Source organism: Mercenaria mercenaria, chromosome 7 (genome assembly GCF_021730395.1).
Source record: "Mercenaria mercenaria strain notata chromosome 7, MADL_Memer_1, whole genome shotgun sequence".
Classification (NCBI taxonomy): Eukaryota; Metazoa; Mollusca; class Bivalvia; order Venerida; family Veneridae; genus Mercenaria; species Mercenaria mercenaria.
Genome location: NC_069367.1, coordinates 5,969,279 through 5,982,232, shown reverse-complemented (window position 1 = coordinate 5,982,232; position 12,954 = coordinate 5,969,279). Strand labels below are relative to the sequence as shown.

The 12,954-nt window shown below is 35.4% G+C and overlaps 1 protein-coding gene across 6 annotated transcripts in view; it reads left to right on the top strand.

Annotated features, from left to right (window-relative positions):
* LOC123555070 (restin homolog) overlaps positions 1 to 12,954 on the top strand; it is a 41,126-nt gene that overhangs the window by 7,955 nt on the left and 20,217 nt on the right. For 4 of the 6 annotated variants that reach the window (XM_053547431.1, XM_053547433.1, XM_053547430.1 and 1 more), the window contains exons 3-10: positions 2,069 to 2,155; positions 2,813 to 2,896; positions 3,439 to 3,507; positions 4,381 to 4,449; positions 8,631 to 8,714; positions 9,153 to 9,236; positions 10,435 to 10,518; positions 12,621 to 12,704. In XM_053547431.1, coding sequence (XP_053403406.1) covers positions 2,069 to 2,155; positions 2,813 to 2,896; positions 3,439 to 3,507; positions 4,381 to 4,449; positions 8,631 to 8,714; positions 9,153 to 9,236; positions 10,435 to 10,518; positions 12,621 to 12,704 — 645 coding nt within the window. Of the gene's footprint in view, positions 1 to 2,068; positions 2,156 to 2,195; positions 2,245 to 2,812; positions 2,897 to 3,438; positions 3,508 to 4,380; positions 4,450 to 8,630; positions 8,715 to 9,152; positions 9,237 to 10,434; positions 10,519 to 12,620; positions 12,705 to 12,954 lie in introns of those variants that run through there. The other 2 variants (XM_053547435.1, XM_053547432.1) reach the window with 2 other exon arrangements.

Below are 12,954 nucleotides of genomic sequence, written 5' to 3'. Positions count from 1 at the left end.
AGCGAACAAGCGTGAGGGGTAAGCGTAGGCCAGGCAGACCCACTGAGGCAGTGATCCCTACAATGGTGCCGAAAGCTGAGTTTTTTTTGTCAACAAAGATCACAGAGTGACATTGCAGGAGGTAGCTAATTAGTTTAGGATCGGTAAAGCGTCGATACATCAGATTTTACACGCAAAATTAGGTATAAGCAAGGTACGTGCTAGGTAGGTGCCGAAACAGCTGACAAAAGACCAATAAACATTCAGGATGACCATAGCAAAAGAACATTTTTGGCGTTTTAACAGTTATTGAAAATAAGTTTTTGAACTGTATTATCACTGAGGATGAAATGTTGGTTCATTATGCTGAACCTGAAGCAAAAGCTCGGTCAAAGTAGTGGAAACGAGCTGGTGCCCCAAATCCCCAAAACAATTAAGCTGTCTCCCACTGCTGACAAGGTTTTGCTGGTTACCTTTTGGGATTAACGTGGAGCAATACTGGCTCATTTCATGCCAACAGGTCAAACTGTGACTGCTAGATACTATCCAGAAGTAATTTTGAAAGAACCCAAATAAAAACTAAAAAAATGGCGTCCCAGGCTAACCCTCAAAAATGTTCTTCTTTTGCCTGACAATGCCCTCTCTCATGTTGCCTCATCTACAGTAGAACTTACTAACTCATTCAAGTTGCAGTTATTGTCCCACCCACGTGCAGCCCAGACCTTTTCTCCTGCCACTTTTGTTTGTTTCCAGAACTGAAAATAAGATTCACTGGAAACAAATATCCATACCTCAGCAGTAGGTCTACTTCATGGTTTGCAGAGGGAAAACAAAAGTTCCCACGAAGATGGCAACGTGTAAAGAAGTAGGTGGAGAATACTTTGCAAAGGAATAAAAAGAATGTTTGAAAAATATTGAAAGGTTTTTTAGAAAAATAAAAAAGTCCGGATATTTTCTGACCGCTCCTCGTAGTTGATGAATTCATCACATGCGAACAACAGTACATTTTAAAGACAATGGCTATTATTACTTTAGTTAGATAAATATACCTTTTTATTGAATAAGGCAAAATAATTAAGCGGCCCTCTCACATGGAGAATTCTACATTCCGAGAAATGTTTTGAATCTACATCAACTCGAAGTCAGTGATCTTAATCACTTGGCTACAGAAGCCCCTTGATATCAGATATATATTAATGTTGAGAAAATACAACGACACATAGATAGATTTCATTGTAACCAAGTGCCTATATTTAGCTTAAAAGGACTAACTCATAAGTTTTAGGCGAAAATAGTTTCAAAAATCCATAAAAAAGTGAGTACTCTGTAAGTAACTAGTAGAACCACTTATTGACATAAGATTATAATTGACCAACAATATTGTGCAGAAGGTAGTAACCTGTTGCAACGCTTTTAAAATAACGCAGGAAATTTACATTATTTTTGCATTTTTAACAATATCTAACTTTTATTTCCATCCACTTCATCATTTTCAGTGTCATATATACATTCTATCACAAACTTTGTTGAAATGAACATGTTGAAAAATTTCACCCAAATTGTGGGCGAGTAGCTTTAAATCAAGCATGTGTCTTTGATACAGTGTAAGATGAAAAAGAATCTGAAGAAGATTAATTATATCAACAGAAAAATCAGTTTCTGAATTTAGCAGATAGTCAAATATTTTGATGAAAAAAAAACATTTTTTTTTTTCAAACATTAAGCACGGAACCCTTGCACTTTTTATCATCTTGTAAGAAAAAGGATAACTTACAGCTGTAAAAATAGATTGATAACTACGTTGAAGAACCTTTTCTATTTCCAAAAATGTCACATATTTTTTTAACGATCATGTTATGAAAACTCGTTGAAGATTGAAAAGTGTCAAATCATTCTAGCATTATATTAATTACACTAACCCTCTGTTACATTAAAAAAGTTCTAATTTAATATTGCAGTCAGAAGTAAATTCCATTTTTAAAATTATGGTCTGCAAGTATATATTCAATTTTAAAAGCTTAAATTTGGTTTATTGTGTTTTATTCTTAAACCTTTACTAAATAAATTTTATAAATGAATTATTTTGAAGGGTTCTCCTAGCCATGAACTTTTCATACAATGTTGGAGAGCAAAATCCAGACTTACGCTAGACATGACACAAGCTATAGCTATTTCTGTAAGTATTCTATCCGTTTGTTTTACATTTTACTATATTGCAGGACTAGCGATCCGGTAGTCTAGTGGTATCAGGCTTGACTGTCACAGGTTTTTGCTTATTTTATTCAGTAACTATATGCCGTAAACTGAGGCTGATAGTAGTGTTTTTAATCGCAAAGGGAAGCATAAATTCTTCTTTTTAGATATATAATTTTTATATCTTTGTAAAGAGAAAAGAATGACGAACACTTCAATAGGATAATAAATATTGTGTGTTCATTCTAATAAAAACAATATTTGTTAAAACTTTTTTTCATTCTTTGTTTCTATTGGAAAATATCAACCAGATAAAAATCGATATCGACCAGCCAGGTGATTTCAAGGGGGATAATTTTACCGATAAGGCGGCAAATTTTATCGAATTGTTGATCATGACAATGGTTGAAAAAGCGGCTCTTCTTCATTATATGCCAAATGATATTATTTTATATGTCAACACTTCGAGCTTTTTTAGATAAAGTTATGAGATGGAATAGTGTAAAGGGCAGAGAAATCACAGGTACTTATTATCGAATATAACAATTTTGGACATGTACGGGATTATAAATGGAACAAATATTTTCCTGTTTTACATTTCATTCATGCAAGTCCTTTCAGGCTCATTTACCATTTACAGGAGAAAAGCCGTTGCAGATATCTTGAGGAAACCATCGACGAACTTGAAAAAACCATTAAAGATTTACGAAGGCAGTTAATGGAGGTTAGCATATAGTTCAATCACTTAAATCATTTTAAGTCAAGCAGCTATCCAACTTCCTTGAGGTATAAATCATATCAGATACCTCTGTCACCCGAATAGGTACTAACAGTTTGTTCATTAGCAATTTTTAAAATAACCCTCTTAACAATAGATGACTAGATATCAACTAAGCATATAACTACTACGTAGATTCCTAGATGTAGAAATATACGATGATATAGTTGATAAAAGGGAGGAAAAATTGTCATTTTTTTTCAAATCGAGGGATCAAGTTACTTGCAATGGCCGCTTGAAAGTACTATTAACTTATTGCATACATGTATCTAGTTAATTATCCGGGTCGGTTTATTGAGGCTAAACTTTACAGATATGACTATCCTTAATGCACGGCCTGTAAAAGAGGTTACAACTCTTTTAGAAAGTGAGTTGAAAAAAGAGCCACTGATCATTCCGATGTGGCGCTAATAACTGGACCTAAATGAGACATGTAAACAAAGAAAGAAAGTAAGTTGATTAATTTTGATAACCATTTTTATTCACAGGAAAATAGCAGTTTCAGTTATCTTGAACTTCAATCTGACGTTTCTGACTTACGAAGAGAGCTAGAGGAGGTGAATATTCTTTTATAGCGGTTAACCTACACATCGTGGTGTGAGAATTAAAAAAAATCAAACGTTTACCTGTATTGACCTTTAAGTGGCATATTCAATGTTCTAACAATGTATTTTTCATCGAATTTTGTCCAGAATCGTTGTTTTCCTAATAAATAAAAAATAAAGACATTCGTCTACCAATTCTGGTAAGGGTTTTCCAGTTTATAATAAAACGGAATCCCCGGCTTTCAGCGAGCACCTTGCAAACATCAGGTGACAGTGAGAACATGATAATCAATAGAGCGCACAAGTATAGGTATCGCGTAGTGTAATGACGTTTTAAAAATTTAACTAAATAAAAAATAATATAAAATGAAGTCAGCACATTATTGTCCTTAGCATGCGCGGATCCGGCCAATTTTCTCAGAGGGGTTTCGACCGAACTCTCACTATGGCAAACATGTGTCTTTATACACTAAATAATTTGATGTGACTTGTGCGGATGCTAGCCGTTTACAAGTACAGTGTTGCCAATAAGTTTTTGTTGAACAGGCTGAAATAGAAAAGTAGCCGAACAGCTAGACGGTCCGGGGACATGTCCCCCCACCCCTCCCCGAACATTTTGACAATGGCCACTTGAAAGTACTATTAACTTATTGCATAAACATGTATCTAGTTAATTATCCGGGTCGGTTTATGGAGACTTAACTATACAGATATGACTGTCCTTAATGCACGGCCTGTAAAAGAGGTTACAACTCTTTTAGAAAGTGAGTTGAAAAAAGAGCCACTGATGTTTCCGATGTGGCGCTAATAACTGCACCTAAATGAGAAATGTAAGAAAAGAAAGAAAGTAAGTTGATTAATTTTGATAACCATTTTTATTCACAGGAAAATAGCAGTTTCAGTTATCTTGAACTTCAATCTGACGTTTCTGACTTAAGAAGAGAGCTAGAGGAGGTGAATATTCTTTTAAAGAACATATAGAAATTATTTAGTTATTATTAATATCTTTTTGTTTGCAAAAATATAAGTTTTCTTTTTATTAAACATGTATACCCACCTACCTAAACAACCAAAGCAACTGGATGTATTAATTTGATTTGCGTTTCAGTAGTTTCATGGTGTATATAAAACGTGGACGTGTTTAAAAGTTGGCAGTGGATAGGTAGCCTGTTCCGGCTACCTAGACTAAACGGCCTGGGTAGACGGCTCTATATATCCTATATATCGTATAATTATGAACATATAAGTCAAGGTAGCCGGTGTAATGAAGTATTTCGACCCCCATAGAATAACGACCCCCCGGTCATTATTCTATAGAAAATGTGACTCCTTTCCTGTAAAATATTGACTCCCCTTATAAAAAACTGACTCCCTTTGAAAACTCTATAGAATAACGACCCCCGGTCATTATTCTATAGAAAAACTGACCCCTCTAAGTAAAATACTGACTCCCTAAAGATGACTCCCTTCGAATCTCATAGAATAACGACCCCGGTTATTATTCTATAGAAAAAGTGACTCCTTCCATGTAAAATACTCACTGCCGAAATTACTACATTCGAACTCTCATACAATATCGATTCCCGGACATTATTCTATTTAAAAAAGTTACTCTTTCCGTGTAAAACACCGGCTCCTAAAAAGACTTTCGACGATAATATCTATTAAAAAGTGATCCCCACCAAACCTAACGGACAATTTTACTAGATCTACAACTCTAATACCCTCCATTGCCAATAGTTAACATTTTGAGTGTACTACTACTACTGGTGCCGCTACTTCTATTGCTATTACTACATGTACTTCTTCTTCTACTACAACTACTACTTCTACTACTACTACTACTACTACAACTGCTATTACTGATACTACTATACCTGCTTCCACTAATACGTCTTGTACTTCTACCTCTTCTTCTCCTGCTGCTGTTGTTGCTGTCACTTATTCCTCTGCTGCTGCTGCTGCTGCTGCTGCTACTGCAACTGCCACTACCACTGCCACTACTACTACTGCTACTACTACTACTACTTTCTATTGTTGCCGCTACCGTACTTTACTGCCACTGCTAAGTATTGCAACTTCTATTAATACTAAGTTCTATGCTAGCAGTTTCTTGTGCAGTTTTCTTCTGAAGAATTACTTCATACCGAAGTTTGCAGGGATTATTGACACTGGTGTGTTTTGTGAACGTATTGTGAATTGTAATTTTCCTGAAAAAATGTATCCACCAAGATACAGCGTCTAGAAATAGAATCCCTTTTCCCGTTGCGGAATGCTCTGATTTCTGTGTCAAGTGATGGTATCTGGGGCTAATGGTCAAACGGAAGGACGGACAAGGGCAAATCTATATGCCCCCTTCCCCCGAGTGGGGGCATAAAATGCAGCAATTAGGCCTTAGATACATGAGTTATCACTAAATTTGACCAAATGACCGGGGGTCGTTTTCTTATGGGAGTCAATGTTCTTCGTGAGGTTCAGTTTACTTCACGTGGGGGAGTCATAGTACTATGATCTGGAGGTCATAATACTATGACCGGGGGGTCACTTTTTCTATAGGTCATTATTCTATGGGGGTCGAAATACTTCATTACACCGGCTCTGAAACTGTATTATAAAGGATCATTATATTAATTAATTAAATTACATTTCTTGTGATTTATTATTTATATGTTGTGATTTACCTACTTATTTCGCCGTATTTACGCATTCATATCATATCAGCCGACATTTTGTTATGTTATCAACGAATGATCAAAGGTTCGTTATCGTCACCGGCGTGTTTAAATGGTATAAGTGAGAATGGAATAATTATTTCGTAAACATGTTTCATGTATAAATTTACAGCGAACAGGTTGACCTATTATTATTGTTTGTAACGACACCCTGATCTTTCGTTGATAACATAATAAAATGCCGGCCGATGTGATATGACTGCCTAAATAGGGCGAAATAATAAATGCTGCGCACACGCCATAGCGACATATCAAAATGTCCTAAATCAGCAATCAAATGAACGTGTCCAAAATGCAGATCAGCAAATCTTTTTAGAAGGTATTTAATTGCACAGAGAGCAGATGTCTGAGGACTTCAGATTGGTTGACACGCAGTTTGTGAAGTAACATAAAGTAGCTAAATTTGTGTTTCCTCAAGAACCACCTTTAGGTCAAATACTTCTTTCCTTACGTTTATCCAATGCTTGAATTTCAATTATTACTGAAACAGGGTTCGTGCTTGCAGAATGGTGGTCAACGCATAATTGAATATAAATTTTGGCTAAATTTATTGTGCAGTTTGTCGTAAAATGAAAGATTTGAAATATTATTGGCTAAGTGTTATTGTCAATATTATTGACCGTGTATGGGCCTCTTCATAAATTCAGTCATATACAATTTAAATTTATAAAAGCCTAAAACAGTAAAATCATCAAATATTTTTGTATTTGTTGGGATTAACGTCGCACCGCCACAACTATATGTCATAACACTTTCCAGATTTGATGGTTGAGAATCACCCAAGGTGCCCTTCTGCGCATTATTTCATCACTGGGGGTCACCTGGGTAGAACCGTCGACCTTTCATAAGACAGGTGAATGGCTTCCTCATATGAAGAATTTAACGCCCTGAATTATTCTCGAATCCATATTGGTAAGGGAAAAGTGATTCAAAGTCAGCGGCCTTAACCACTCGACCAAGGAGAACCCCATCAACTAATAATCAAACTAAAACAGCACACCTATCTGACATGAAGACAATGCGGGTCGACCTCTCATGATAACAGGCTACTTTTGCAGTCGACATATTTGGAAATAGAAATACAACAAGATTTAGCTTAGCAAAAGTTCCTTCTAGCGTTTTAGGTAATATTCTGTCTTTTAAGAAAACCTGACTTTAGAATCAAGTTGCAGATGTTAATACAGCAATATTTGAAGTAGCCCTCTCGGATGCTTTTGCCACGTAAGTAACACACGCAAGCATCTGCATATATATAGAAACAAAACTTTTACACATATGCAACGTATGAATAGGATCTTGACAGATAAAAAATAAAAGAAAGGAAGCATATTGGAGATAACAAACATCTTGTCACTAGCGGGGCAGCGACTATTTCATTACGTAATATTTTGCCCGAATCTATTTTAGATCATGCATGTTAATTACCTACATGATCAAATGATCAATGCACGGGTTAATACACGTTATGAATTATTGTTCCTTGTTGGTCTGCTCATAATAAGTTGCAATTAACATAAACAGACATGCCACTCATAAATGTTTTATTAGTTGTCTACCTAAATCTATTTCAATTTTTTTCCCTCAAGGTCTGACATAAGAACAGCAAAATTCAGTGTTGAGCTATAGACATAAATAGCATAAAATCTGGACAGACATTTATATAAACAGTCATTAATAATCTTTGATGATATACGTTAATCTTTGCAACAGAGCATCGTTAATTCTTTAAATGAGATACTCTACATAATACTGAAATATTGTTTTGAATGCATGTCTATATAAGAAAATAGAAAAATTGAAAACTCCACAGGCCGCTCAATACGACAAAAATGAAAATGAAGTATCTTGCAAGCAGTCAGAATCACACTGGTAACAGTAACCAGTAACATCTGCTTTTGCGATGCCTAAATTTCCCCATCAAAATCACCACAGAAGTTTAATGTTAACAAGTCATATCAGATGCCTATCTGAAACATCCAGGCTTAGAACATTCCTAGCCAGAGGCATAAACTGAATATAATATCAGTTTCTGGCTTAAGGCATGAAGGAAATATATCAATTTCAAGCCTCTTTCCAAGATACCAGCGGCAGCGCAGATATGATGTTGGGATATATATTCTGATATTAACCAAAAATACTTCATTGGGTAAACCGTAAACATTTAAGAAGATATATTTCCAAATTTGTTCTAGATACTTTAGCCACATAACCGAACAGTTAGCTCATTATCAGTGCTTTTGGATATATCGCAAAGGACAGTCAGTACAATCCTTACAGTAGACACGTACAATCTTGGTATTATTTGTCATTGACAGATGATTTTAAGTAATTCATTAGACCTTTACTGGATGTATATAAGGTTTAAACTTTTGCGATAAATATGGCAAATGCTTTTATTTACAGGAAAGGAAACGTAACAGTTACCTACATACAAGTAACAACTTACAGCAGTCAAGCATTGATAAACTAAAAAGACGGCTGGCTGAGGTTATTTTTAATCATATTACTAATCACTTGTTAAAGCTCTCTGATTTGTTTACTAGCACGCCGTTACCATTACTAATGTCACTGCAAATACATCAAGATATCTTTTGACTGTATCCGGGTATATTGTTTAGATGAATAGTTATAAAACCAGCAATTTGGACTATTCATCTATTTTCTCCACGACACTAAATGACCTGTAATTGTGGTATATTTTACACATTTATGTCTACTTGTAAACGAGGATCATTAATATTGTACATATATACTAATACCGCTTTATCAGGACAGCATTTGTACAAGTTTTCATATGTTTTCATATATTTTGTTTTACTGCGGGATAAATCATTTTCAATTCTATTTGATACTGACAAACTACAAAAGCGAATGTGACATGCTATGAACAACAAGAAAGGTCAGGATGCGTTTTCGTATTTACAGGGAGAAAAGCAATGCAGTGACCTTCATGTCAGTAATAAAGCACTCCAGACAAGCATTTGTGAATTACAAAGAGAACATGCTGAGGTTAGATTTCCACTTTGTATCAAATTCATATCATTAACGTTAATTGTCTTGTAGCGACATTAAAAAATGTCACAGTTTGCCGTTCTACAAGGTTTCTCTGAGCTATGTTGTATTTGCGTTACCTGAAACCTTTCTATTTCACATATCTCTAACTGACAAAATTAGAATGAGGATGTCATTTTTTGGAAGACCGAAAGCCAAAAACAGTATATGGATATTGTTAGTATGTAGCGGTCCAATGTATTGTGACGGCAGACCTCTTGTCTCAGTCACCAGCATATCCCAGCGGCTTCTGCAGATATTAATACATATACACAAAACAAATGTATAATTTCGCAATTCACAAATATCACACAAAGACTAAATGTACAGTTTTTATAAGTGATGACTTTATGATTCCGGTACAATTTTTAATTTATTATTCTGTTATTTTTGGAAATGGTTAGCATGCTTTAAATATCCAAACCAGGGCGAAACGACAACAAAGATATATTCATTGTTTTAAAACGATAATTTTCAGTAGTCTTTATTGTATGAAATTAATCATTCTTTTGCGAAACAGTTACAAATTTGATCAACAGGAACAGAATTACAATAATAACAATTTTGTAAACCTGTTATTTTAAATACAAAGTGTTGATCAGCTTTTAAGATTACACGCATTGCGTGAAAAATCAAATAAAAAATACGGGTTAGTACTTACCAGCATCATTGATACTGTAACTAAAGATATACATTCACAAATAACTCGTTTCCTTTTCTAAAGAGGTAAGCAGTGGGAGGAAACGAGTAAGCACATAGTTACGTCTTCTCTATGTAGGGAGATAGCAGTACGTTATGTACTAACAAAACATAGTTTATGTTGGATTGCAACAAAAGGAAACTTAAAAAAATAAAACGTAGATACCATGTGTGATTTGGAAAATGATGGATACTCGCCCCAAGCAAAGCATTTAACATAAAAAATGCATTAACATCAAGTGAATAGCTTTGTTTATATATGATTTTTCTCCCGTTAATACTTGCCCGGATGCAGCGAAACAAGTAGTTTTAATGATTGAACACTGTGAAATAGTGTTTCTTGTTTTGTTAAGTCTTTGAGAAGATGACTTGTTTCGAATAAACTAAACAGAACTGTATGAAACTTAGAATGCATTATTACTTAAATAAATGTTTAGTTTTAATTGAATTTCCTCAGGAGCAAAAAAGAAAAAGTGATCTCCAAACAAGAAACTCTGCTCTTTGGACCGATTTGACCAAATTACGAAAACAGCAAGCGGAGGTAAACATTTTATTTTGTTTTGAACTATCATATTTGACTTATTTTACTTGTGGAGGCAGTGAATTATTCATAATTGCTACAAAATATAGGTAAAAGTTACTAAATTGTAAAATTGAGTCTGTATAATGTACATAGGGTAAAGAGTGAGTGCGAATGTCGCCTCCTTGCATCTTTAAGAGCGCCATTGAAACGAAAGCGTTATTCAGTCAAGCAGCATCACATAGCATTACAGAATGTAACCAATATCTTTCTGAGTACCGTTAACGTTATTACAATCGCCTCACTATTAAACTGATATCCGAAAAGGGATAGGAAAATACTTTCCACAATTCAATCCAATATCAGTATTTACTGGGTCATTGCAATTGTTCTTCTATTCTCACATGTATACGACGCAGCCCAGATGTAGAAACATGATTATCATATATTTCAGTGGTGCTTCATATTTCAAATGCATTTGTAAATGTATAATATTTGTTTATATAGATATCATTTCAACATGTCATAATATGTTGTTCAGTAATCTATTAAACATTTGTAGGATGAATATCAAATTTTGTACTGTTTGTTTAGTACAGTCGATATATTTTTAGGAACTGATCTGCAAAGAGGTAGCCATTGCTTACTCAGGTTACATTTATACTTTTTTGAACTGCATATTAAAGCTGATTGTTTTGTCAACTGACCTTGATAATTTCGGGCCATTACCATTATCAATGTCAGTGCATTAAGCAAGAACAGGCCATATCCTTCAATGTCCATTAAAATCGACTAAAATGCCCCAAATGCGTTCAAATCCCAGTTTGTTCTATATAGGTTACTGTCTGTTTCAAGGCGTCGACCCTATTTTAAATTTTTCGATTAAATATTGTTGTGTATATTGGCTTGTTGGTTGTGTAAAGTTTCTTATCCCCCATCCAGTTCCTGCTATGAGGAGTTAAGTACCAGCAAATACTAACTGGCGCTCTTTCCTGATGATATTGCCTCCGGCCGACCATGAGCAGTGCCCGACTGTGTTTCTCCATTCTTTGTTCGTTTTGACATACGTGCGTGCGTGTATGTGTGCGTACGTACGTGCTCGTGTATGTGAGTACGCGTGCGTGCGTAGCTGTTTGTGTTGGCCTTCTGTGCCTCTATGCTTTCTCTGCTATGGTTTGTGGAAGGTCAGAAAAATTAAAAAAAGGAATTAAAAAAACTTTTTTTTTCGGAGGGAGGGGGCGATGACCGTGTTAGGTTAAAAAACTTCACATGTAGATAAATGTGTAGTAACTGAAGGTTTGAAAAATTAAAAAGGAGTGAAATTATTATTAGAGTGCGATGGCCAGGTGAGGGTACAAAACTTCACAGGTTGATAACAAATATTGATTGGAAAAGCAGAAATAAAAAGTTAATATTGGTGGGGTGGGGTGCAAGCTCGTGTTGTGGGGTGACCGGGTGAAGGAGCGAGGCGGGGAAGGGTACAACTTTGCATGTAAATAAATATTCATGGAAGGTTTTGATTAAAAAAAAAGCAACAAAAGTATGGACTGTGGAGGAGGTCGAGAGTGTGTGAACAGGGTTGTGGGGTTGACCGGATGTGGAAGCGCAACTTCACATGTTGATTAAATGTTCATGAAAAAATGAAAGATGTTTAATGGTATTCTACCTATTGGTTAGTTTGTTATTTACAAACATTTTTAAACAATTAAAGGGCAATACCTCTGAAGTTATTAAAGAGATCCTGAAGAAATTGAATGTGCACTACCACATTATAGTGATCTAAATTTATTTAACACTAGAAACTACTAAGGGCCATAACTAAGGGTGTTACTCGGGCAGTCTGACAAAACTTTACAGGCTACAATTCCCTATAGTGTAACATGTATATGAATTCTGATTCAAATATATTAAATCACTTCCTCTATATGGCTCCGGACAGACGTACGGCGCCAAAACTTTATCCCTCCGCCTTCGGTTGGGAATAGATATTTTTTGTTTGTTTTGCACTTGAGGGTTTTCCGGGATATCTCTCTCCTTGATACTGACTACTGACACACTGTACGATGCAAATAAGACCCGACTTGAACAACATGAAAAGTAAGTATAAGTTTGCGTATTTACAGGTAGAGGAACGTTGCAGTGTCCTTCAAACCAGCAATATTGCACTACAGTCACGAATTACCGAATTACAAAAGGAACAGGCTGAGGTAAGCGTTGTGTTTTGTATAAATTCGGATTATCAACATTGTCTTGTCGCGATATTAAAGGAGCCATAATAATATTTACAGTCATACCTCCCAGCCAAGATTCTATATCGGCCCGATATCAAACCGACGTCGTTGTCTATAATGGTCCGATATCGGCTTCCATTTCGGCTGCAAATAGGAATGATGTCGGCCCGACGTCGGCAGACAGTATCGGGCCAACATCATAATTACATTGGTCCGATATTGGCAA